The sequence below is a fragment of the Diachasma alloeum genome, unplaced genomic scaffold (assembly GCF_001412515.2).
Source record: "Diachasma alloeum isolate Michigan unplaced genomic scaffold, Dall2.0 Dall_scaffold_00364, whole genome shotgun sequence".
Lineage (NCBI taxonomy): Eukaryota > Metazoa > Arthropoda > Insecta > Hymenoptera > Braconidae > Diachasma > Diachasma alloeum.
This window is the reverse complement of record NW_021680503.1, coordinates 382,640-409,863: the sequence shown is the minus strand read 5'-3', so window position 1 is coordinate 409,863 and position 27,224 is coordinate 382,640. Positions and strand designations below refer to the sequence as shown.

General features: G+C 34.3%; 1 protein-coding gene across 1 annotated transcript in view; it reads right to left on the bottom strand.

The window, feature by feature from the left end:
• LOC107041424 (trehalase) overlaps positions 1-27,224 on the bottom strand; it is a 38,199-nt gene that overhangs the window by 5,563 nt on the left and 5,412 nt on the right. The window contains exons 2-8 of the mRNA XM_015261993.1: positions 23,329-23,445; positions 20,363-20,664; positions 19,607-19,785; positions 16,728-16,909; positions 14,324-14,567; positions 13,120-13,360; positions 11,952-12,151 (exon numbers count right to left, since the gene is read on the bottom strand). Coding sequence (XP_015117479.1) covers positions 11,952-12,151; positions 13,120-13,360; positions 14,324-14,567; positions 16,728-16,909; positions 19,607-19,785; positions 20,363-20,664; positions 23,329-23,445 — 1,465 coding nt within the window. The remainder of the gene's footprint in view (positions 1-11,951; positions 12,152-13,119; positions 13,361-14,323; positions 14,568-16,727; positions 16,910-19,606; positions 19,786-20,362; positions 20,665-23,328; positions 23,446-27,224) is intronic.

Sequence of the window (27,224 nt, the reverse complement as noted above, 5' to 3'; positions counted from 1 at the left end):
AAAAAAACATTCATATCTTGTCTGACATCTCTGTTACAAACTCTGGTCATCAACTCTGGTTTTCAGTTGAAATTGGAATTGTTAATTTACACAATAATAGGATTGCATTGACGATTTTTTCTTAACTCGCAAAAATCTTCATACAATTTGCTATCGATTGGTGATAAAATTTTTTGGAAATAATGAAATAGAGGGGATAACTCCTTTTTTTTCAGAGGTGATTTTTCAAAAATTTATTTAAAAAAAAGTACTAACTAGCAAATGTTTTTTATTAGCTCACAATTTTCTTCAAAACTACTTCAATGAGGAAAAAAATGAAAATTTGGAATATCTGTACATGAGGGGCTAATTGATCGGATCTAAAGAATATAAGATTATTTTTTGCTGTGGGTCCAATAGTGAATTCTTTACTGCTGTTTATGGCTGTAAGCCACATTAGTGTAAAATGCACGGACGAAAAAATAATTTTCAGAAGTATTAAAAACTAAAACCAGTGATGCCGTGAGACGAAACGAGAAACTGCATCTTCTCGCCTCGTCTCGTGATCAGGAAACCATTCTCTTATCTCGTCTTGTCTCGTCTCGATTCTACCCTGAGAGAAAAACAAACACGTTGTCAAACAAGTCTTGTTTGGGTCAACAAAATCGCTAGTTGAAAATTGCAAAAAAAAACATTTGTTAGGTTCGAATTTAAGAGTCTTAAACATGAATAATTGTTCTGCTTTTGACAGCAACTAAATAATTGGCTCAAGAGGCGGATAATTCACACCAGACGGTGCCTTTTCACGATGAAAATATCTCATATAGAGAAAAATTTATCAACAAAATTTAAGGGGAAAATTTTATCCCTAAGTTACAAGATTGCTATCATATCATTATTATTGTTTCATTTAAGGCTTCATTTCTTGTCTGTGATTATTAGACAGCCGAAACGCAAAACTAATATCCCTTGTTTCGCATAAAACAAAGATTTTTCGGGAGTAAAATACGTATGGGAGTATCGAATAACGAAGGAGGACTGCTACAAATGACATTTCTTGCGTGTACAGAGAATGCAATTTTTTTTTAACTATTAAATCTATTTTTGCGACAAAAATTTTTCATTCCGGCGCACTCTCTGCATGTTTGGTACAAAAAATCCTTTTTTGGTAATTTTCAAAAAAATATTTTCTTGGCACACGTAAGACTTGTTTGAGAACTTTGTCGTTTTTCTCTCAGTGTATAATGCGATTGAAGCGAAATTTAATGTTAAATTGTTTTTAATCTACATAGTGAAAAAAAAAGCGTAACGAGGGGTGAATTATTCTCCACTTGCACCGAAAAATTTACTAAATATCAGGGTAATGTGTCCTGAAGTTGTAAAATTGCAAACGTGAATGGTTATTCAATGCCTTTGAATTTTCTTGTAGAGGAGAACAATTCCTCTCCAAACACTGTACAGTAAAGTTTTACCTTCATCCGCTCCCACGTCGTTCATATCTTTTCCAGAAAAAAATACTGTGCAGGTGCGGGCAATTCCACTGTACAGAACACCGTAATTTTTTCGTCCACAATAGTATATTTCGTAACGAGTGCAAAAAACATTTTTTCACGAGTTACGAACAATATTTTTCATCACAATGTGGCGGAAATTGGACTTTTAGGCACGCGGAGCGTGCCGAAAAGTTCACTTTTCGTCACAGCGTGATGAAAATGTAATTTTTTTACTGAACAAATCGCAAGATATTCTCTACAAAAAGTATTTTTCATCGAAAACTAATCCGCTTCCCGATTGCCCTTTGTAAAGTAAAATTCACTGAGATTTTCTGCATATTTTTTCTCCAACTTTTCTCTCCGCGTAGGCGAGTACCGGGAATTCCCACTCCCGGAAGCAGTAGGATATGAAATCAACCGATACAATTGCACTCGCTTGGAGCACCAGCGGAAAAACACAACACGCGGAGAGAAGCATGATGCCCAGTTTATGTTTCCATATGAATACGTATAAACTTCCACACGAAGATAAATTTTTGATAAAAATTATCCCACCGGTCTATAAAAGTGTGTCATGAGTCATCGTTTCCTCATTTCTATCCCGAAATTTAGTAAAGATTAATATATGGTGATCAAATTTTATTCTACGTTAGAGACATTTTATCCTGATAAAAATAAAAATTACCGTGCCGGTAGAGTAAAAATTACTGTGCCGCTAGGGTAAAATTTACCAACCGTTCTAGAATTTTCGTTGTTATCTACATAAAAATTATTGGACTGGAAGGGTAAAATTTATTATGCGTCAGGATAAAATTTCTCCAACGTAGAATAAAATTTGATCATCATACATTATTTTTTACTAAATTTCGGAGTAGAAATGAAGAAACGATGACTCATGATACACTTTTATAGAACTTTTATAGATAATTTTCATAAAAAATTTCTCTCCGTGCAAGCTCGGTTCTCATCAGCCTTGAAACCTTGTTCGGGAAAATTTGAATTCCCCGCGATCGATAAAAAATCCAATTTGCAGAGTTTTATATCGCAAACTTTGGAAAAAAGCATATCCAATAGTTTCCGAGTTATTCCCGTGATAACGAGAAAGAGAGAGAGAAATTGTTTTTCATTAGCCAAAGCGACGGCGCATGAAATTACTCGGGATTTTTTCATCGGACAAGCTGATTAAAATGCAGAACGCATTAATAGCGTCACCGCTAAGTCTTTCAGCACAATTTCAGGGAAAAATAGAAAACTATTCCCTATTTTCTATTTAATATTGAGCCGGATAAACTCAGCGGACAATTTCATCGTTCACATGCTGGAGACAATTAAACTAGAATCAACACGAGACACAAGTATGCACGGAGCACAATATAGTTGTTTACGCTGTGGAAACAAACTTTGCTCGATGAATGATGCCCTGATTAATCCGGAGTGGCAAGCCTCGAGGTGTATCCAATACCTCTGTGACCTTCGCAAAGACTTCTATTGTATTTCTGTCGTTCGGGGCTTTTAGCTCCGCTCGGCGTTATTTTACTCGGTTGACCCGTCATATCAATTAGGGGTAGTGACAGTTGAAAGTGGGTCGGGAGGGTTAACCGGGGGATCGAGCGACAATACTGACAACATTTTAAAGCTTTGGGGGTGGACTCATTTGATGGAAAAACTGTCAATGGCAGCTCTCGGAACTGACGTGTTTGATGTGGAAATTCGTCGGGTGCACTGTTTGAAAATTACACCTGAAATTTTAAGGGAAAAAGCTTGATATTTTTAACAACGACAAAGTTACATGAAATTTCTGGAGAATTCTTCATTGACGCATCAGTTAATTTCTTGAATATTCAAGTAATTCTGGATTTTCAGGTCCATACGGCACTGAAAAACCTTGACAATTTTGAAAATTCAGGCAATAACTTCTCTGAATTTTTAATCTATTTGAAAAATTCATTGAAAAATCAACGATCGTTTAACATGAAATACCCATTTTCCTTGAATTTTCAAGATGAATGAAAAATTTAGTGAACGATTTCAATTGACATTGAATTCAAACGCACAACATTGAAAATTCAGATGACATTGTGACTGAAATTTCAAGAAATTTCTAACAGTGAAAATTGGAATTTCGTGGTGAGTTTGGGAGAAATTTTCAGGGGAGTGACATTGAATTTGATTTAGGAGGAAAAGAATTATGGAATAATTAATTTCCAATTTGAGTGAAAATTAAATAAAATTCGACAATTCCGCAATTTACTTGAATATTTAATAAAAACATGAATATTCACTAAATTATAAGAAAATATTAACAGTCCCAAAATGAACAAAATTCCTTGAATTTTTATTTCTATTGATTTTTATGGAATAATTAGACTATGGAATTTTTTATGGACTTTTCCATAAAATTTCAAGTTTTTCGTGATGAAATTTCAGTGGGACTATCATTTGATTTAATAAAAAAATTTCAACTACACAGAAAAATTCAAATTTTTATATCTAAATTTGAATGAGCAATTTTTGCAGTCATGGGAGAGATCCCGAGAATTTAAATTACGGGCATCGTTTGAAATTCCCAAAAAAAAAAATTGAAATTCGAGGATTCTTCAATTTACTTGAACCTTTGATATTCCGTACTAAATGATAAGAAAATGTTTCCAGCTCCGAATTTAAAAAACTTCCTAGAGTTTTTTTTATTTCGATTGATTTTTACGGAATAATGGGACTGAAATTTAAAGATTCCATTGATTGTGATAATTCCATAAAATTCTAAATTTTCACTGACAAAATTTCAATGGAACTTCACTTGAGTCTATCAAAATTTTTCGACTACACAGAAAACTTGAATTTTTTACATCTAAATTCGAAGCACCAATTTTTGGAATTGAATCGTAGAAGAGATGTGAATTTAAATGATGAGAATTTCTCGCAATTCAATGAATTATGGGTTTTATCACTTTGAGAATCTGAATTCTGCGAAAATGCTTTGACGGATTATCCTTTGACCCTATCAAACCTCTGACCTTTTCAACGAGTTCGTTGTATTTCTGCCGTCCGGGGGTTTTAGCTCCTCTCGACGTTATTTTACTCGGTTGACCCGTCATATCAATTAGGGGGCAACGACAATCGAAAGGGGGTCGGGGTGGCATATTCGGGCGATCGAGTTACTGACAAATTTCAAAGCTTGGAGGATGGGATCGTTTGACGGAAAAGCTGTCAATGTCAGTTTTGGGAATTGAGATGTCTGATGTTAAAATTCATCGGAGGAAATTCATGGTGCAAATACAGAAAAAAATACAGAAAAAATTTTTTGATAAAAATTATCCTATCGTTCTATAAAAGTGTATCATGAGTCATCGTTTCCTCATTTCTATCCCGAAATTTAGTAAAAATTAACGTATGATGATCAAATTTTATTCTACGTTAGGGAAATGTTATCCTGACGCATAATAAATTTTACCCTTCCAGTCCAATAATTTTTATGCAGATAACAACGAAAATTCTAGAACGGTTGGTAAATTTTACCCTAACGGTACAGTAATTTTGACTCTACCGGCACGATAATTTTTATTTTTATCAGGATAAAATTTCTATAACATAGAATGAAATTTGGTCATCATATATTAATTTTTAGTAAATTTCGGAATAGAAATGAGGAAACGACGACTCATGATACACTTTTATAGAATGGTAGGATAATTTTTATCAAATATTTCTGTCTTTACGATTTGTCATAGTAGTTTTAGTTAGTGATGCCGCGAGACGCGAGAGGAACGAGACGAAAGACATGACTCGACGAGACGAGAAGAGTCATTCGAAATAATTACAGAAACGAGACGAGAAGGAAAAAGTCGGTCGAGAACGAGAGAATCGAGAGGCGAGACACGAGTCGAGAGAGTCTCCCCCTCTCTGCCCCTCTGTGTATTTTTTTCCATGTAAATTGCATTGCAGAGATGAAATAGACAAACATTTAAAAAATTAGTAAACAAATTGCTACAACGTAAAATCGAAAAAAAAATTATTTCGAACATCTTAGCAAATTTTAGTTTACGAAAGGCAATCGTAAATCGGAATGTTTTTCGATAAAAAATGTTTTTTGTAGAGGATATTTTACGATTTGTCCCGTAAAACAATTACATTTGCGAATGGAAAAATTACGAGTCCCTGTACAGTAGAATTTCCCGCACCTGTACAGTATTTTTTTGCAGCGATGCGAATGACATGGGAACGGAGGAGCGTGAAAATTTACTGTGCAGTGTCTAGTAAAAAAAAATGCTTTCTCTGTTGTAGAAAAATTTCTAAACATTGAGTAACTTGATTTTTTTTGTGCTTTTCTCCAACTTTTCTCTTCGCGTGTGTATCTTTCGAAAAATTCGAGTGGGATGTTAGGTCTCGTGAGGATGTTTGGCAAATTGATGGAACTATTCGAGTCCTTTGTGGTATAGAATGCCGAGGGTGTGAAAGAAAGAAGCGCAAGAATACAATTTTGAGATTGCGTGACGTAAGGGGCGAAGACGGACGATCTCGAGGGCTCGAAGAAGGCCGAAATGAATTAAGAGAGAAAGAGTAAAATTGGACGGAGTATAACCAAAAGATAGAATCATGGAAGGAATTCTTTTCACGAAGGGAAATGCTGAGGGCAAAATTTCGCCAAGCGAAAGTGGTTTAAATCAACGAAATACTTGTCTAATGATCAGCGGAGAGAAATATTCAGTAAAAATTGCGGAACAATTCACGTAATCCGCAGTGGGAAATCGTTTTCCGGCAATTTTTATAGGAATGGAAGAGAAGAAATCTGAAATGTTCGGTGAATTTTCAGGTTCATCACCGAACAAAGTACGAAATTGTCACGTAATTTTTCCCGAAGAAGTAAAATCTTACAGAAACTCGCCGACTTATTGTGCCTCCACAATCAAAAATTCTTGAATATTCAACAATTTTTATGAAGCTGGTGAGTTATTTCTACGTTCCGTTCCGTCAAATTTCTCAATCGTTGGGGAAAAATTACGAAACGACTTGTTGTCCCCACAGCGGTGCGTCATCAGACGGGTGGTTAATTTTTACGGAACAAATCGTAGAATTTACGTGGCGATTCGTACAATTTTTGTTCCGACTCACACTTTTTATTGAATTTTACCTCCCTCGCGGATTACTATTCGAAACGTAATTTTTCCGTTTTCTTCTGGTAATTTTCATTGAATTTGTCAAAAACAAAATTATGACAGATGAATAAAAAGATGATTCAACGAATTATGAGTCTCACTGGGGACGTCTATTTGCATTTAGGATTGATGCTATTAAATTGATATTATTAAACAATTCTATTAAATCATTCATCCAAATTTCTGGACCCAAAAAAGAAAACGAGTCACAGGATGTTTGAGACTTGGACATCATCGACGACAATTATTCTGGAGGTAATCCAACTCGCAATATAATACGATCCAGGTCCTAAATTCTACGAGGAGTTCCCTCTCGACACCCTCGATTGCCAATTCCTCGTGATACCTCCAACTTTTATGCGAAAAAACGAGACTTACGAAACCTGCGATACCGAAATAAAATTTTACTACATCCTTCGTCAACGCGCTACTCATGCAGAATTGATGTAAAAGGCTTCCCCACAGGATGAGAAAAACAGGACATCAATCACCGCCCATTATCTATCTCTCGTACTACCGTTTGATTGGGACTGCCAATCCCCCGTTTTCACCCCACTTTTTCCAGCCGCAAGGGCCATTGCGAATATGTCACAAGAGCCTTTCTTCTCGGAGAATAAATGTTCCCTAGAATTCCCAAAAAACTATTGGCGAAAAAATGATTGGCTGTTTATATGCAACAAGGTAAAACATTCAGAAAAAATTAATGAAGTATTTGGAGAAGAAAATGAAACGTCACAGGTTTGAAACAAAAAATCGTCGATTAAGACAGATGCAATATCTAGAATTCATGTCTTAATGTCTGAATTCTAGGCAATAAAATAGTATTAATGAACGTTAATTTGGGCACACAATATCTCAAAAAAGTCTGAATGTTCGCATAAATTGGCAAAATTACCAGCAAAATATGTAATCTAACCAGTTAATTTTATTTTTGTTATTTTTAGACACTATGTAATGTATACGTTATGAGTCCCGTTATTGGTTAACGCTGTGGGACTCTGATAAAGCAATAAAATGAGAAAAAAATGGAAAATGAAAATAAATTAAAGCTCAAATACAGAAATCGATTTAGATGGCGTGGAATCCATTCATCATTCTTTGAGTTGAACGAGGAAAAATAAATTCCAGCAGGCAAAAAAAATTGATCATCATTGCTAATTTTTTCTATGACGCATGGAGAGAAATATTCAATAAAAATTACGTTTCTTTTCCGTAATTCTGGAGCGAAATGTGCTTGTAGAGAATTTTACGTAACTGTCACGGAATTTTTCCAGAGCGTTCCGTAATTTTTATCTGAATCTCCTGGGAAAAATTACGATACCGTCACTTAAATTTTCTAAGTCGATTGCGTAATTGGTGAGCGAATTGGGAGTTCCGTAATTTTCACTGAATATTTCTCTCCGTGTGAGCCAACAAAATGGAAAAAATCAAAATAAATTAAAGAGCAAATAAAAAAATCGTAACTAAAATAGAAGAGTTAATGGGATTTGATGGTGTGACATCTGCCAATTATTTCCCAATTATTTCAAAAAACAATAGTTCATTATCCAAATAAAACACCCGCAAATTGTTCCCCCAAATTCCTCCGCTCGCGCGAATCTCCCGACACTTCTTGTCCTTCATGCATAATTTATCCAGAAAAAAGCGACATCTTGATATCGAAGCTTCTTCCTGTCATTAATATCGTATCAGACCAGTGAAATTCTCCCTCAAGCTGAGTTTGGCGAATTTCGCAGGCCATTTTCCACACACACGGCTGCAATACACTGTTTCGCAGGAGATAAATAATCGCGGAATTATCCGGCCAGAGGGGGTAAGATTTGCAGGCAGTTGAAATTATCATAAATTGCTACTTAAATACGCTTTCAACCTGCAGGTTACTTTTTTCCACGAGGTAATTTGAATAATTTTCCTTCGTCGACTTTAATTAAAATGAATTGTGATTTGAAAGGTCTATTATCACAGGAATAAAATTAAAAATTCATCGCAATGAAAAACTGCTTGCATAAGTGAAAATCTGACGTTAATTCCATCTGTTTTTCATCATTTTTACAATTCTCGTACAATTTTTCAACGAATAAATTATTCATTTCATACAAATAAAATATTTGCTTTTTATAAATATAAGAGACTATGAATTTCCAACAAAAATGTTATTGCAATGAATAAAAAAATTCAAGTGATGGAGTTTACGACATTTGACTGCGTTATTTAGCTGAGTTTAATCTTGTCAATATTTTTTTTTGTCACTTAAGAGGTCAATTATCACAGGAATAAAATTAAAAAATCATTGCAAAGAAAAACTGCATGAACAAACTTAGATCATTCGCCAGAGAAGTCTAGAGAAAATCTGATATGAATTCCATCTGTTTTTCATCATTTTTAAAGATGAATAGATGTTTTTTGTATCTAAAGAAAGACTTTGTTAATGAGGAATAAAATAATCCTCATTCGGATTAATGAATCATTTTTACAATTCTCGTACATTTTTTCAACGAATAAATTATTCATTTCATATAAATCAAATATTTGCTTTTTTATAAATATAAGAGGCTATGAATTTCCAACAAAAATGTTATTGCAATGAATAAAAAAATTCTAGTGATGGAGTTTACGTTATTTGACTGCGTTATTTATCTGGGTTTAATCTTGTCAATAATTTTTTTTGTCACTTGAGAAAAGAAAAAAATCATTGCAAAGAAAAACTGCATGAATAAACCCAGCTTATTCGCCAAAGAAGTCCAGTGAAAATCTGATATTAATTCCATCTGTTTTTCATCATTTTTAAAGATGAATAAATGTTTTTTTTTTAACCAAAGAAAGACTTTATTAGTAAGGAATAGAATAATCCTCAATTGGATTAATGAATCATTTTTACAATTCTAGTACATATTTTTAAGAATAAATTATTCATTTCATATAATTTAAATATTTGCATTTTACTAAATATAAGAGACTGAATTTTCAACAAAAATGTTATTGCAATGAATAAAAAAATTCTTACGTTGGATTATACTGTGAGAATTCTCTCACAATAATTTTTCTGAATATTTCTTCTCAGTATTTTTATTAATTTATCATTTTTCACGACATAATATTTAAGAATTTTTGTAGAAAATAAGGTTTAAAATAAACGGGGAAATTTATTTTCATTCTTGAAACTTTAATAAATTTGTTTCTTGAATAACTTCCGCATTATTACTGATTAAATTTTAGTAATTGCTGGATGATTTGAACGATAGGATTACAAATAGGATGCACGGTGGGGGAGAATTTTTGAGTGAGAATTAAAAGAGGGATTAACAAGNTTTGCGGACAGACCCTGGAGGACTGTCTCTCGAGTCACGTTGTTAGGAAGCGGCACCGAAGCCAGTAGAAGCCAGTTGTGGAGGGTTCGGTATAACCCCCCTTAGAGTCTCGCGTGGGGTGGTCGTGCCCGCGAAAGTAGAGTCTTGAAGGGGTGATTACTCTCTCTCTCGGTGGGGAACAGCTGATGCTCGTTCTCCCACTCCCAATATTAGGCGTGCGACTCATTCTCTCGATCCCCGTCATTTTTGATTCGTCTCCGGAGAGGTTCTTGCCAGCGACGTCGTCAATGCGGAGTACGAGGTTACCGACGCGAGATAATAAGTCGACATAGGGATTTGAAAGATAAGTAACTAATAATTAAATTCAAGAGGGAATTTGGAGATGATCTCAAGATTTGGAATTAATTAGAGAATCAATTAAGATTAATGATAACGAAGGCGGATATTTTGTGTGTTCTAATTACCTGTTTCATATTGTATCTCTTAAATGAAATAAAGATGTTAATTTTGTTTGGATTATTAATAAAGACAGTAAAAGAAGCTATGATTCCGATGATGAAAGAGTGAAGTTGACTATTAGTCATTTCCGAAACCTGAGAGATCCGCTTCTTTCTACTAATTAAAAATTAGTGATAGAGAAAATGAAGTCCGAATAATTACAAGAACATTTCACGATTTTAGACCGAACATTTAAGAAACAAAGTGATATAAAATGAATAAAAGTCGATTTGAGTAGAGTAACTTGGAGGTAGTTGGATGTGTCGCGTGATCGGTGCAGTCGGTGTAAGCGGCGCAAAATATATCGAACCCTGTGCATTTTGGAACCTGTGTTGCCCCGCGGGTTTTACGTACTTGGAGCTTGTGGCTAAGGCTGGGTCCGGTGTACCCCGAATCCAGCTCACTCGTTCCGGGCGTGAATTCGTTGTAGGGTGCGCTCAGTACATTTGCATAATTCGAACCCGAGCTGCATATCACCAATAGTGTATGCCGGTCCGATGCATTTGATTGTCCCAAACATTTTGAGTAGTATTTGGACATTGTAACTTGAATTTTAAATGTTCATGTTACTGTGGAACTTGAAACCACATAAAAAATATTCAAAATCTAATTGCAATGAATAATGAATTTGAGAATCTTGATGGAAGGAAAGAAATTTTCTGCTCGGCTAAATGAAAGTCGATGAATGACGAAAAAAAAAATGTCTTGAAAGTTTACCGTAACAATTAATCCGAAATCTTGGAAAAATCAGGAGTTCTCTGCTTGAATGGAAAAATTCAATGAGTAACGGGAATAGGTTTTCTCAGGAGACCGAAAATCCGAACAATCCGAAAATCCGATGAATCCGAAGAAATCCGAACAATCCGAGATTTAAGAGAAAATATCCGAAATCATAAGGGGCTTGTTAGAATAATCAATCGAAATTTGGGGTCCTCGTCGCACCCGTACCCGTATTCCGAGCAAATCCGGCGGCGTTGGCAAGAATTTCGTTTCGATATAAATTCTATTCGAGTCCTGACTGATTACCCGAACCGAACGAGACTCCGTGGACATCAAGGATTCATCGATCATCGAGGGAAGATTCAGAATTAGAGAAAACCGAGACTGATACCCGGCATCTAGATTCCGAAATAAATATAATAATTAACGAACACGCTGAACCTATGGTTAATTAATTTTGAACCCTGGCTGCTGAGCAACGAGCACCACAAAATTAATCATAGGAGAATCTCAATTCCAAGTAAAGTTCGTTACAATACGTCAACTGACTGCGTTATTTATCTGCGTTTAGTCTTTCCAATAATTTTTTTCGTGCTAATGATAGTAAATTAATCTAATGATAATGATCCAATGATAATAAATTCAATAGTAGCAAAAAATGATAGAAAAACGATGGGAAGCAATTTTTTTCATTGAAATGAATTGAAAAAATTCTCCATCAGACTTCGCAGATGAGATCTCGCATAAAGCCAGTAAAATTCCCCATAAACCTGTGAATGAAGAACTAATAAAGAACTCACCTTCTCAAACATGACCCCATATTCCTCGAAACCGAGGTAATTTGCTCTGAGCCACCTTGACGCAAGCTCCTTAGCAGCCGTGAGTGCTGGTTCAGCATTCGTATTGTAGAGTCCTTGAACGATAAACGATTGGAGAGGCGCCCAGGCGTTGGGCGCGTCCCACTGTTCATTCGTAATGCTCAGCGAAGACGGTGTTCCACCTGTATCGATCAAAAAGTGTCAAGTGTCATGAGAATTTAGAGCTCACACGATTCAACACGACATCGTCACAATTCTTTTTCATTTCTCCATTTGAAGAATTACTTGTTAAGATATTACGGGCATTTTTCACATCATCACTTGGGAGGGGAGAATGGAATTACAGAGATGATGGAATGATTTCTGGATTTCATTCTTCGAAATGGAAAGTCGACGATTATTTTTCATGATTTCCTACATATTAATCTCTTGAGGAAGTATGAATGAACTGCAGTTGATGAGGAAAAATAAATTCTTAAAGTGAAATAAAATTATTCATTATTGGTCATTTCTCCCATGAATTCTATAAGAAATTGATTCATTTAGATTTAAGGATATTCAAGTACTTTGGCCATTTTTTCTCCAGTGAAATTTTATTCGACTTTTGTAGTCGAACATCAGAGCTTTCATTTGAAATAGTTGAAAAATGCAGCAATTTATAAACAATCAATTTTCTGACACAACAAATTTATTTAATTAATTTAATTGAATAAATTATTTTATTTAAAAAAACAAATCAAATACGAAAAATTAATTTACGATTTGCTATTAATTTATTATTATGTTTTTTAAATTTGAAAAATAAATTGATAATAAATTATTTTATTTAATTAATTTTATTTTTTTTTATTCATATTCAAAATTTTACCACAAACCGATTTCACGTCTAAAAAAATAAGGTCTCCGAACGTTCAAACAATTTCAATTATTTATTTATTAACAATAAATGTTAAAAAAATGATAGTTCCGTGCAAAATATATTTTGAATGGCACTGAATATTACTGATTTTTTTCAAAATTTTCTCACGCAATTTAATTGACAAATTTGATGAGAAATGACCATATCACCCCCACGTGCCCTCCATCAACCCTTATAAATGTCACAAGAGCCCAAGCTCCATAAAAAATCTGATAATAAATATCCTCTCACCCATGAAGTCGCCGATTCCCTGCGACTTCAGATATTCAACAGTTCTCTTCGCATAAATTTCCGACTTTGAGCTGTCAAAACTTTTTGTATAAAGTGGCGTTAAATTGCTGGGATAGAAGAGCCTCCTCGACTGTCTATTCTTCAGATCATAATCCAACCAGATACCGGCCTCTTCATTCCACAGTACCTCGTCAATTCCCAGTTGATAACTCCGCGCAATATCCAGCCACTTCTGGGCTTTCTGCGATACAGAAAAAAACAGGAGTATAAAACTTCAACCGTAAAAAGATAAAGCCAGTGTTCATTAGGTAGAAAAAAAATACAATTGACAGGAATAGGTGATTCCGCGGGGGTTCGTTAATCCGTAGCCCCTGGGTTTACGCTGAAATTTACTCAAACGTACAGACCAAAGGGGAATATTTTTTTATGAATACTCATTCGTGATTCATCGTCTCTTCTCTTGAGTGAGAACTGACAAATTTCCTGTTCTCCAAGAAAAGTACATTTGCAAACCCTTCCAGACAGTCTAATCACGATGATGAATGTGGGTGAAGGTGCGGCGGAAATAGAGTGTCCATTGCTCACCCAAGCGGAGGTGAATTAGTCCAACATTTTTCTTGAAACATCTCAGTCTCACAGGACAATTATTCTCTTTAATTTTTATTTCACACGTGTGCAGTGGTTGCATCAAAAAATACGGACCTCTGGGCACTCTCTTGTCGAATGACAAAGCTTTCTTTGTATCGTTAACACTTTTTCTGAAATATTCTACTGAAATTTAACGAAAAATTCAATTCAGTAGCGAAGTGGCAAAACGGTTCAAGTCAATTTTGACTATTGGCCAGTTATCAGCGAATATCTCGGAATCTAATAAAGATAGCAAAATTTTTGTTATAAACTTTTTTGTAGATCCAATTGAGAGCTACAACAAATGTAAAAATTCCGCTATCTCCCGTAGATTCGGAAATAGTCCTCAAAAACTCAACTGGGACATGAGTCGACTTAAACCGTTTTACCACTTCGCTACTGAATTCTCTTTTTCGCTAATTTCTACTAAAATTATTCTATTCTCCCAAACAAATTGAAAACTTGAATTTGAACGATTACAAAGCTTCCATTCGGAAGCTAAACAATGGAATTTCCGCATGAGTTGTCAGTTAATAGACCCGTTGGAACTGATGAAAAAAACATTGAGGATTCATACCACTCCATTTCCCAGCCGCTTATTGAATTCTCCAAGTAAACGTGCATTTCGCTCGAGCAGAGCGTTGAGATCGACTGGTATAACGTTTCTCGTGGATGTGTCACTGAGATTTCCCGACTTGTTTCCACTGGTTACGAACCACCTGGAACTGAAATCCCAGCCACTTTCAGCGCCTGCTTTGAGATCCTCGAAGAATTCTTTTCTCCTATTTTCTGGGAAGAGATTTCCTAGGTTGTAATCCTCTCTGAAAAAAAGCGCAAATATATTTTTTCAATTGAGTGGACTAGATAAACTAGTGTCGGAAATTGAGACGTCTCGAAAGCACGTGTTTTTACAGAGACACATCAGGCGAGCCAAGTGGAAAAATAAATGAATAATCAGACGAATAAAAGATGTGCATCGATAAATTCAACAGAGAAACAAAATCTGCTGTCGAAATGATTTTATTCTCACTCGTTATTTCGATGCACGTATGAAAAAATTCAATAGGAAACGTAGCGAATTCGCTAGGAAATTTTATTAGAATTTTATGGCTTTTCTATAGGATTTCTATTGGAATTCTATTGAAAAATTCTATTTGTTTTTTGCGCTGATATTCGATAAGAAAAAGTTGATAGATTTCGAATTTCTGTTCGGATTTTTCTCTTGAGATTTTTTCTATTAAAATTATTGGGCACAAATTTTTTAAGTTTTTTCCGCCGAATTTTGTTTTGTTTTGCATTACAGAATCCGAGTGGAAAAAACTCAGAAAATTGATGCCCAAGCATTCTTATAGAAAAAATCTTGAGAGAAAATTTCAAACAGAAATTCGAAATATATTGACTTTTTCTTATCGAATGTTCAATAGAATCAGCGCAAAAAACAAACAGAATTTTTCAATAGAATTCCAATAGAATTTGCTAGCGAATTTGCTAGACTCTCTACTGAATTTTTTCATGCGTGTGTGTTCACAAATAATCCCAACTCATTGAGAAGCCCCAGAGGATTAAAAATTTCCATCGAAAAAAATAACTAGGATGGACATAATCTGTGATGGAGATTATGTGAAGGACCGATTATTAAGGATTTTTCACGAATAAAAAATAATCGGGATGAAGTAATCGGATTAAAATAATCTCCTCATTTCACCAATTTTTTATCCAGTAATGTCCAGTGGAACAGATGTCCACGCTAATGCTCCTTTACGTATTCATTGAAAGACTCATTTATATCTTTTGTCCATGGGAAAAGAGAAAGGCAATCTTACCTATTTCGAAAGCTCGAATTCAATGCAGCCCTTTCAGCAACAGGAAGTAACAGCTAAATACTATCGTTTCTGCTGCGTTACATAAATATTGAAACGACATCCAGTATTTTTATCGTGAATGGTGGGTGGGTTTTGTTCAAGTTTCTGTCAATAAATTGGAGAGTGGAGAGAGGCGACAATGAGGACTGAGTGATGAATTGAACGATTGAAAAATAATTCAAAGTGAAAAATTCAGATAATGGGGAATTTAAAATAAATAAAAATAATTTCCTCATTTCACCAATTTTTTATCCAGTAATGTCCAGTGGAACAGATGTCCACGCTAATGCTCCTTTACCTATTCATTGAAAGACTCATTTATATCCTTTGTCCATGGGAAAAAAGAAAGGCAGTCTTACCCATTTCGAAAACTCGAATTCAATGCAGCCCTTTCAGCCCACAGAAAGTGACAGATAAATACTATCGTTTCTGTTGCGTTACATAAATATTGAAACGACATCCAGTATTTTTATCGTGAATGGTGGGAGGGTTTTGTTCAAGTTTCTGTAAATAAATTCGAGAGTGGAGAGAGGCGATAATGAGGACTGAGTGATGAATTGAACGGTTATAAAATAATTCAAAGTGAAAAATTCAGATAATGGGGAATTTCACTGATTCGAAATAAAGAGTGTGGCTTTATTGGTGGATAAGATTAATTCGAGACAGTAGACACAAATATGTGTCCTCAGGGTGACGGACATTTCGAATGACGTAAAATAAGCCGTTTGTTCACTAAAAAAATTAAACAACAAAGGAAAATTTGAGCTGAGGAAATTCTATAGAAAATATCTCAATAGAATAAGTTGTATAGAATACATCGAATTCCTTCGAATTTTTCTATAGAATATTGTTCTACTGGATATTTCGATAGAATCAAAAACTAGTCGAAAGTTCAAGAGAAATCCAATAGAATTGCCCATCGAATTCGCTACTCTTTTCTATTAAATTTTTTCATCCGTGTACGCTCTAAAAAATGAATCCTTCTCCCAAGAAAATACTCCCTCGGCGAAAGGAATTTTTTTTCTCAGTGTCTTGGTCCTCATTTTCAAGCAAACGAACATTTCTCGTGACGAAAAACGAGATTCCCCGCTTCCCCAGAAAACAAGCGAATTAACTCACCGATAGCTCTCCGGACGTGGACCTTCACTACTGACGATGTACCGCGCCATCCTGTAGGTCTTCCCATTCCTCACAACGTCAACCCCCTTCTCCCGTTGGAAATAATTAAACTCTTGCTCGAGTGTCAACAAATTGTCAGCGAGAAACTCTTCATCACCAGTTGCGTCCACATACTTCTCAACCTGGATGACAAAAAATAAATAAATTGCGAATTAGAATAATTCCGTAGAGTACTGTCACAAATTTTTGTCTGAAATTGCCGGTAGAATTTTTGGGAATTTTTATCGAATTTAATTACCACTGAAATTCAAGGAATTTCGTCATTAAAAATTCAGAATTTCATAGAAAAATCAAAGAGAATTTCAGTTCTGTCAATTTCAGGTCCATTTTTCTCGGAAAATGAATAGAAAATTTCAGGAGTAATTTTCCAACAGTGCAGTCATATTTCCCCAACAGAGAAGCTCAACATCATATCAAATTTACTCCGCCGTATTTCGATTGGCGGAAGGGAGTAAATTCAATACGCTAGTGCATCCCATTCTGCCCGTACACTCTATCCACAGTGTGGAAACATCCTTGACACCATCCTGACATTTTCTACTGTAAACCACACAGAGCAACATGCAGATCCCGCACATCACTCAGGTCGATACTGCCATTCTCCCGCCGAATGTTCACCCCTACGAACGGAGGATCAACACCGTCAACACCGGATTCGTGTTTATTTGCATGTAACCCCTTCGCAATCCCTTCAAGATTCAGACTTTCGGGGAAATTGTACCGTCACGCGATTAACGACAATTCCCCTGAGAATTCATTCCCCGGAGATGATCTTGGCGGAACGGCGAGAGGGGGGGGGGGCGAGTGTAATTTATAAATGCAAATACATTCTATGCATTTATTCATTCGCCCTATTAAGATGAGCATATTTCTGCTAGACGTCCGATAAATTATTCTCGTTAGAATGTTATTGAGGAGGGTCTGTCGAATGTAGTCTATGAGCTTGCGCAAATTTGCATAGATTAGTGAGATTATAAAATAATAATTTATTCAGTATGTATACCCTGTTGGGCTTTTACATTTTGTTCCTCCCTCGTTCCCCGTTTAATTACATTGTTTGAGTACAAAAGTAGTAAAGATTAGTGAGATTATATTTTTTCTTGACTTTAGGGAGTCAAGATTTTTCAGTGCGCGTGGGGAGAAATTCATAGAGAATTAATCCAAGTGCTCTGACCACGTTTTTTTCTGTCTGGAAACGATTTTTGTTTAGTTATTTTCATTTTTATTGACGTATTATATTTTTTTTATTGATAAGTGAATTAATTTCTTGAGTATTTAATAAAATTGTAATTTTCAGGGGGTAAACACAAGAAAAATCATTGAAAATTGGGGGAATCTCGGGCAACTACTTGATTAAATTGTTAATCTGTTGAAAATGCCATTGAATGTTATGTTTGATTTTCAAACTGAATGAGAAATTTTACGATTGACAGTTGCTGCTTCAACAGGATTTCAAAAAATTTCCAAATCTAAAATTAAATATCAATTTAAGTGACACATTATATATTTTGTTACTGAAAAATTAGCTAATTCCTCGAATATTCAGTGGCATTTCAATTTTCGAGTCCATATAACAACGACAGTTCTCTGAAAAGCGTAACAATTCCGGAAACTCTTCTTCAGAATTCTCATTTAATAAAAATTCAATCGAATATAATAATATGCAGTCTCCAAATGAATAAAAAAACTTCCCTCCTGGATCTGAAATTAAATTCCAATTCTCAACATTAAGAATTCATAGCAGCATGAACTAAATTTTAAAAAAATCCTAACGGTCTCTACACTGTTAGAAAAAAATGAAATTTCATGGATAGTTGACTACTAATTTTCAGGAAAGTGACACTGAATGCGATTTAAGGGAAAAAAATCATGAAATTTCAGGTTTCACTAAAAATTCAGTAAAATTGCAGAATTTTAAACTGCATAAAGACAAGAATTCCTTAATTCATTTGAATTTCCAATCTAATATGAATATTCAGTGCCAAATTACATTGAATTTTCAGTGAAATCTGACATTTCATGATTTTTTCCCTCTAAATCGCATTAAGTATCACTGTCCTGAAAATTCAAGAATATATTTATCGGAATTTTTTGGTTTCCTATTCATTTTCACGGAAAAATAGAACTGTAATTTACAGTTCTCTTTGATGTTTCCACGAAATTCTGAATTTTCAATGACGAAATTCCTTAAAATTTCAGTGGTAATTAGATTCGATAAGAATGTCCAAAAGTGTACCGGAATTTTTAACAGTGTTTTTGTAGACAAAAAAAACCGTTTTCAATGCTTTCCCAGAAACCAAAAACCGCTCAAACTACACGGATTACCATAATTGTGTTGTGGAGAGAGAAGACAGAGCCTTAAATTCTGAATATGAATCGGTGTCCTTGATTTAAGAGAACAATGTATCCCCAATTCGGGAATATTCATCCCCCAACGGCGTAAAAAACCGGCCATTACAGTGAGAAAAAAGGGTCCAAGAAAAAAAAGGAGAAAGCAAGAATTATGCGAGTTTTAGGTGTTTTCAGCGATATTAAGTTGCAGTGCGATGGCCCCTACTTCCCTCCCCACGGGAGGTAGAGTCAACGGACTGCTGCCCGGAGACTCGTAAATACACTCTATAACCAGCTCCTTCCCCATAAGTGTAATACGGCTGCGGGGGCTCATATGCAAGCCCCCAACAACAATGAGTTTCTGCGTTATGCCCAGGACAACTGGGTTTCCTGGGTCGCATTGAACTTACTGTTGTTATTTGACGACAATGGGGACACCGCTGTAAGTCTGTTTGCCAAGTGCTCGATTAAATTGCGTATGTACGTACCATGGGGATTAACAGCGGTGGGTGACTCCTCATCAAATAGTATATACGACCTCCATTCGGTACGAAGCCAAATCTTTGCACGACGGAGAGCAAATTTAATAGCATTCCTTTCACCGTTTCCTTCATTCCGCATAGTAAGAGTCCTTCCACGGTCCAGTAGCTGTCCCAGTAGTAGAACTCTGGGGAGGAAGTTGATTGCATTTAGTGAATTGGATTTTCACACTGAATATTTCGTTTCTGATGTCTTTTCGGATTGGGAGCGAGTGATACTGGGATGTTATTTAGAAAAAATTGAAATCTCACGATGAGTTGGGGAGAAATTTGGGAAATTTCAAATTTAATTACAGATTTAATGGAATTCTGAAGATTTGAGCAAAAAGAAGACAAGAATTCTCGTATTTATTTGAGATTTTAAGAGAAGCGTGAATATTCAATAGCAATTTATGCGGAATTTTCTGGGGAATAATTCAGCAGAAATTCATCATTTTTATGTACTTTTCTAGTAGTAGAACTCTAGGGAAAAAGACGATCGCATTGATTGACTTGGAAATTCCCATTGAATATTTCGTTTTGATAATTTTTCAAAAACGTGAAACATCATTATCAGTTTACTTATCACTCAAGCAAAAAATACTCATTCTAGATAATTTGAAATTCCCAGAGACGCATTAAATCGGCATTTTCGCCCGGCAGGAGTGCCTGATTGACAACAAAATTGGTTTTCGCTTGAAATAGAACCATGAAACCCCAACTCACCTTGAAATCGACCACCGGGAACGATATACCCGTGCTCAACCGGGATGAAGCTGTGTCTCTCGGGATACTGAAGTACCCTATCCGACATTTGTCTCGATAAATTCTTCCAGATGCCGTTCAACTGATGCGCCCAATCGCGAAACTTTGAATCCTGGATTCGGTTGAGTATCGTTGGATTTGCCTGCCAGTCTGGTGGATTCCAGGGTAATGCCTCATCGCTGTTGTCAAAGTTACTCGCTACAAACTGAGCCACCTGAGCTGGGCTCGGCTTTCTACCCGTCGCCTCCATCATTTTTTCGAAACTAAGGGGAGAAAATTATGAAGATAACATGACCAACGTCGTTGCTCATTCAATTCATCAACTCGCTGATGGAAAATACGAGGGTCTCAGCAGAAATGACATTTTTAATCACGCAATTTTCGCTGTAAGGGAGATAAACTCGGGGGATTTTAACATCGACAGGGACCACCGAGGCGAAAATTCCATTCCACGGATATTTTCATTTCGGGTTTACTCGGGGGAAATGGGAACTCCTGTGTATGAGTTAGGAATGAGGCTCCATCGTGGCCAGGGACAGTCAGGGGCGTGACTAATAGAATATATTCTGAATAAATTTGAATGGGAAAAAATGCCGAGGATGCCATCGTCTTGAATATTTTTATGGGGCTATCTGGGCTGAACAATATTCCAATCAGTTAAATAGAATTTGCTCTGTTGAGGTTTTTCTCTTCGAATTCATAAGGATGAATTTCTTAATTTTATTGTTTTAAATTTTGTAATAGAAAAAAATACAGCGAATTTTTTTTCATTATTAAAATTCTAACGGAAATCTACGAAAAATAAATTCGATTTCTTAAGCAGAATCCTAATAGAGTTCTCTCATTAAATTATTATATACCCCCTGTGTATCATGGTCTGGGACATTTAAGGGCGTAACTATAGAATATATTCTGAATAAATTTGAATGGGAAAAAATGCCGAGGATGCCATCGTCTTGAATATTTTTATGGGGCTATCTGGGCTGAACAATATTCCAATCAGTTAAATAGAATTTGCTCTGTTGAGGTTTTTCTCTTCGAATTCATAAGGATGAATTTCTTAATTTTATTGTTTTAAATTTTGTAATAGAAAAAAATACAGCGAATTTTTTTTCATTATTAAAATTCTAACGGAAATCTACGAAAAATAAATTCGATTTCTTAAGCAGAATCCTAATAGAGTTCTCTCATTAAATTATTACATACCCCCTGTGTATCATGGTCTGGGACATTTAAGGGCGTAACTATAGAATATATTCTGAATAAATTTGAATGGGAAAAAATGCCGAGGATGCCATCGTCTTGAATATTTTTATGGGGCTATCTGGGCTGAACAATATTCCGCTCACTTAAATAGAATTTGCTCTGTTGAGATTTTTTTCTCTTCGAATTCATAAGGATGAATTTCTTAATTTTATTGCTTTAAATTTTGTAATAGAAAAAAATACAGTGAATTTTTTTTTTCATTATTAAAATTCTAACGGAAATCTACGAAAAATAAATTCGATTTCTTAAGCAGAATCCTAATAGAGTTCTCTCATTAAATTATTATATACCCCCTGTGTATCATGGTCTGGGACATTTAAGGGCGTAACTATAGAATATATTCTGAATAAATTTGAATGGGAAAAAATGCCGAGGATGCCATCGTCTTGAATATTTTTATGGGGCTATCTGGGCTGAACAATATTCCGATCAGTTAAATAGAATTTGCTCTGTTGAGGTTTTTCTCTTCGAATTCATAAGGATGAATTTCTTAATTTTATTGTTTTAAATTTTGTAATAGAAAAAAATACAGCGAATTTTTTTTCATTATTAAAATTCTAACGGAAATCTACGAAAAATAAATTCGATTTCTTAAGCAGAATCCTAATAGAGTTCTCTCATTAAATTATTACATACATACATAATGATACCTGTGTATCATATGGCAAGGGACATTTAGGGGCGGAATTAACAGAATATATTCTGAATAAATTTTAATGGGCAAAAAATCCAACGATGGGATCATTTTGAATATTTTGTACGGGGTTATCTGGACTGAAAAATATGCTACTGAGTTGAGTAGAATGTTACAGTTAGGTAAAGAAAATAACGGAGAAGAAAAAAAATTAAAAATCGAGAATTGAACTGTCATTTTCTCATTCTTTATGTAATTTGCTTTATCGAGATTTTTTCTGTTAGAAATCTTTAGGATGAATTTTCTAATGTAATTTTTTTAGATTTTGTAATGGAAAACAAAAAAATTCAGTAAATTTATTTTTTAATAGTAAAATTCTAATTGATATCGACAAAAAAATAGATTTCTTAAATTGAATTCTAATAGAAGTCCAGTAGAGCTTTTCCATCAAATTGTTGTATGCATACATAAATCCTGTGTATCATGGCCAGGGACATTCAGGGGCGTCACTGATAGAATATATTCTGAATAAATTTGCATGAAAAAAATTCCGACGATGCGATCACCTTTAATATTTTTATGGGGTTATCTGGGTTGAAAAATATTACACTCAATTGAATGGGATGGTACAATTATTTATAAAAAATGAAGAAAAAGAAGAGAAAATAAGAACTGAAAAGGTAATTAATTTCCTAATTAATTAAAAAAAATTAATTTTCTCCTTAGTTTTGTTATTATCAAAATCATACGATGTCTCTAGTCTTTATTTTCAACACATATTATTTATTTTTCAGTATAATTTAGACAAAAAAATTTCTTCCTCAAAATTCCACGTGAAGTTAAAATTGAAGAAAAAACTAATTAATTTTTTAAATAGAATTATAAGAGAACCGAAGTAGAATTCTTCTCATTAATTTTTGTATGCATGCCTAAATCATAATATCGATTCAACTATAATGCCAGTGAGAATGATTGACTTCCGGCAACCTTCAATAATTGCTATCTCCTCCTCCACCTTTCTACTCACTTCGCCAAAGTCACGGCCGGATCGTTAATCTGATAAAGATCGACGAATGTTTTACTGTCATTGAATATCTTCGCCAATTGCACGGTCCTGAGTAGTTCCCCCTGGCAATAAATTTGGCTGAAAACGAAAAAAAAACGTGAGATCATCAATCATGATTGCATTAACTTTCAGATGATGAATGAAGCGAATTAATTCCTCGAGCTGAATAATCAGCACGCACATCTGAAAGAAACCCCAGAAATTTTAATTTTTGTAGTCACGTTATGTTTCTCATCGATTGAAATAACACGAAATAAAAAATGGGACAATCCAACGAGGACGTGAGTAATTAACTTAATTGCTAATCATGTTTCTGGAAAATTTCTATGAATTTTCACGATAAATAATGCATTTTCCTCTACATAATGTATTTCTCCATTAATACGGATAAATATTCAGATAGTCTCCACTGCAGACAATATATTTCTATTATTTTCTGATTAGGTTTTCCCCATAAATCGGTTGCCCTGTCAGACAAAACAGTCATTACAGTGAATTTGCCTTAGATTTGAAGAAAAAATTGTTATGAAATTTCAAGTCTGGAGTAGAATTCAAACGTTTCAAACATAAATAAGACGGAAATATCACAATTTACTTGAAATAAAACTTTTCATTTCCTGAGAATGGAGCATTATTTACTTTTAATCAATGAAGTTTTCATTTGAATTAAGAAAAAAATTGGTTATGTTTAAAAAATGTTTATTTTATTTGAATAAAATTGCAAATTAAGAATTATGTAAATAAATCCATTTATTTAATTGAAATAAATCATTTCGCTGGGTGGGAAATTTAACTGAAATCTGCATTTTTCATTCACTTGATCAAATCCTGAGATAGAATACTAAGAAAATGAATATAATTCGTGAAATTTCAGTGAAAAAAAAGTTCTCTTCGTGAATATTTCCGGGTTTTTTTACCAAACAAGATTCCCCGATACAAAAGTTTTCTACTTCCGCTGAATTATCCAACGCAAGCTCAATTTTTATTGCCTCAAGGGATACCATTCCCCCGGAAATTATCGGAGTAAACATCCCTGAATTCCCGTTGTGTCCCCATTCATTCTTATTCGAATCCCTCCCCTTTATTTGTTACGAACCGTCGAGATTAATGAGGCCTCGTTCATTCACTGTGTAAACTGATTATCCGTAAATCAGTGAGTCATTTAATTGTTCAACATTGAAGCAGTTCTTTGTGATTGTGTCAACCTCATTGTGTGATATTGATTAGTTAACCTTGGGGAGAGTGGGATGAAATGTAACTGATGGAGAATTGATGCCACTGGTGAACTTTATCGGTGATGGAATGTTTTTCTTTATAATTTATGATTGATTGTATCGCAGAGACAAAAAAAATTTTTTTTAGATTTATTCATTCATTATAAATCCATTAAATTAAATTGAATTAAATTTATTTATAACCAATTCAATTTAATTAATTCAATTGATTTAGTTCAAGTTTATTTATTTTCTATTATATAATTTCTAGGAAAAAAATGGCTGAAATGAAATATTGAAAATAAAAAATTATGAAATTTAGAAAATTTTTCCTAGGGTCTAGAACAATTTGTTATGAAAAGGATCATATATACTTGGATAAATTCAAAATTATTTTTTTAATGGCAGGATAAGTAAATTTTCAGATTTTTTTGATGCAGAGTATTTTGTTTTTTTTTTAATTGAAATTGACTGAACATATGAGGAACAAAAAACGAAGTTGAGTTTGGAAAAACAATTCATGATTCATTCAATTGCTCAACATTGAACCAGTTCTTCGTGATTGTGTCAACGTGATTGTGAGATATTGATTAGTTAACCTTGGGGAGAGTGGGACAAAATGTAACTGATGGAGGATCGATACCACGGGTGAACTTTATCGGTGATGGAATGTGTAGCACAGATAAAAACATTGCTAGTTTCCCGAGAAAATCTCTTTAATTTAATAAACAGCAGTTTTTAACATGAATTTTAGCAGAACTTTTCGTCAAAAATCGATGAATCAATAATTTTTTTAAATATTTTTCGATTAAATTGCAAAAAAATTGAATCAATTACAACAGAAAGAAATTCACGAAAAATTAATAAAGCAATAAATTTATTGCGTCGTCGTTTTTCGAAGAAATCAATAGAATTAGATTTTCCTGTACAACTCGTTCCATTGAGATTGTTTTAATATAAATTCTTTCCTTCAAATTGTCTACCTTTTTTTGATCCAATTTTTTTGTTTAATAAAAAGAGAGAAAAACAGAGTGAAGAAAACATTTAAAATTAATCAATTTTACCAGAATTTTTCATGAAAAATCAATGAATCAATAATTTTTTTAAATATATTTCGATTAGATTTAAAAAAAATTCAAATCAATTAAAAAAGAAATAATTTCTCGAAAAATTAATGAGCCAATAAATTTATTGTGTCGTTGTTTTTCAGCAGAAATGCTCAATGGGAAATATTTTATAGAAGAAATCAATAGAATTTGCTTTTTCTGCACAACTCGTTCCATTGAGATTGTTTTAATAGAAATTCTTTCCTTTAAATGTCCTACCTCTTTTATTTGAATTTTTTTGTTTAATAAAAAGAATTAAAAATAGAGTGAAGAAAACATTGAAAATTCATCAATTTTAACAGAATTTTTCATCAAAAATCAATGGATCAATAATTTTTTTAGATATTTTTCAATTAAATCTAAACAAAAATTCAAATCAATTAAAAAAGAAATAAATTCACTAAAAAAAATAGACCAATAAATTTATTGAATATTTTCTATTAAATTCCTTAATTTCCTTCAAACTACGAAAAAAAATAAGGAGCTGATAGGCCCCCGTCGTCAGTGATGAATTCAATCACCACTAGAATCCCCGACCCTCTGATCGTTCCGTCATCAGGCACATGTGACCGCATCACCCGCTGCAGTGGAAATTTTTACCGAGGAATTACCCCCATCGATGCATTCCACTCAAGCTCCGATGAGCCTGAAAACTCCATCCCATTGGCAACGAGTCTATCGCAATGATACTGTCAAACACGAATGAACAATAATCGTATCGAGTTGCCGCACATGAGGGTGGAGATTCCCCTGAGGATCAATGAGACACAGAGGATCAACATTTGCGAGCCACTGAATTACTCATGCCCCGATGCGACACCGTAACTCCATACACCTGCACTCGAGATATTTCCTGGAGCACGTCGATTCTGCGCGTGTTTACATACGTCTGCTCTGCCGGGGTGATCACGCATACATCGCTTTTGGAATTGGAAATTCATCAAAACATCCGAATTTACATTTTGGATGATGAGAGGACGAGAATTAATGCCGGAGGATATTAAAAATCCTCCTGATGGACGTGCGGGGTAATTTCCCAAGAGTCCTATTATTTTAAATTCAATTTTATTCGCGTTTGGATGGGGAAAACCTCATTGAATATGGAAAATTTTAATTTCAAGGGAAGAGGGAATACAGAGAAAATACTTTTTAATTTCGGGGAACATGTCACTGATTTTTAGAAATCTATGACCAATTGCTGGTGATACTGGACACTGATTAGAACAACCCTGATCATCAGTGATTTGACGGATGGAAAAGTTTTGCAGAAAAAAGTCTGAATTTGGAAATTTTTGGAAATGGAATGACAGATGCAATTGAATTCTCAAAGTCGTTGTGAAAATTGAAGATGACATTCGATTGAATCTTCAATAGAGTGAGAATTGAGTAGAATGATTGCCTGAATTTCCACAATTTTCAGTAGTATTCATTTGTCACATGAACGTGAAAATTGATATTTCATTGAATATTCCAGAAATTAACTGTTTTTTTGCAATAAAATATTCGAAAGTTTCATGTCGATTAGTCGCTGTTTTTA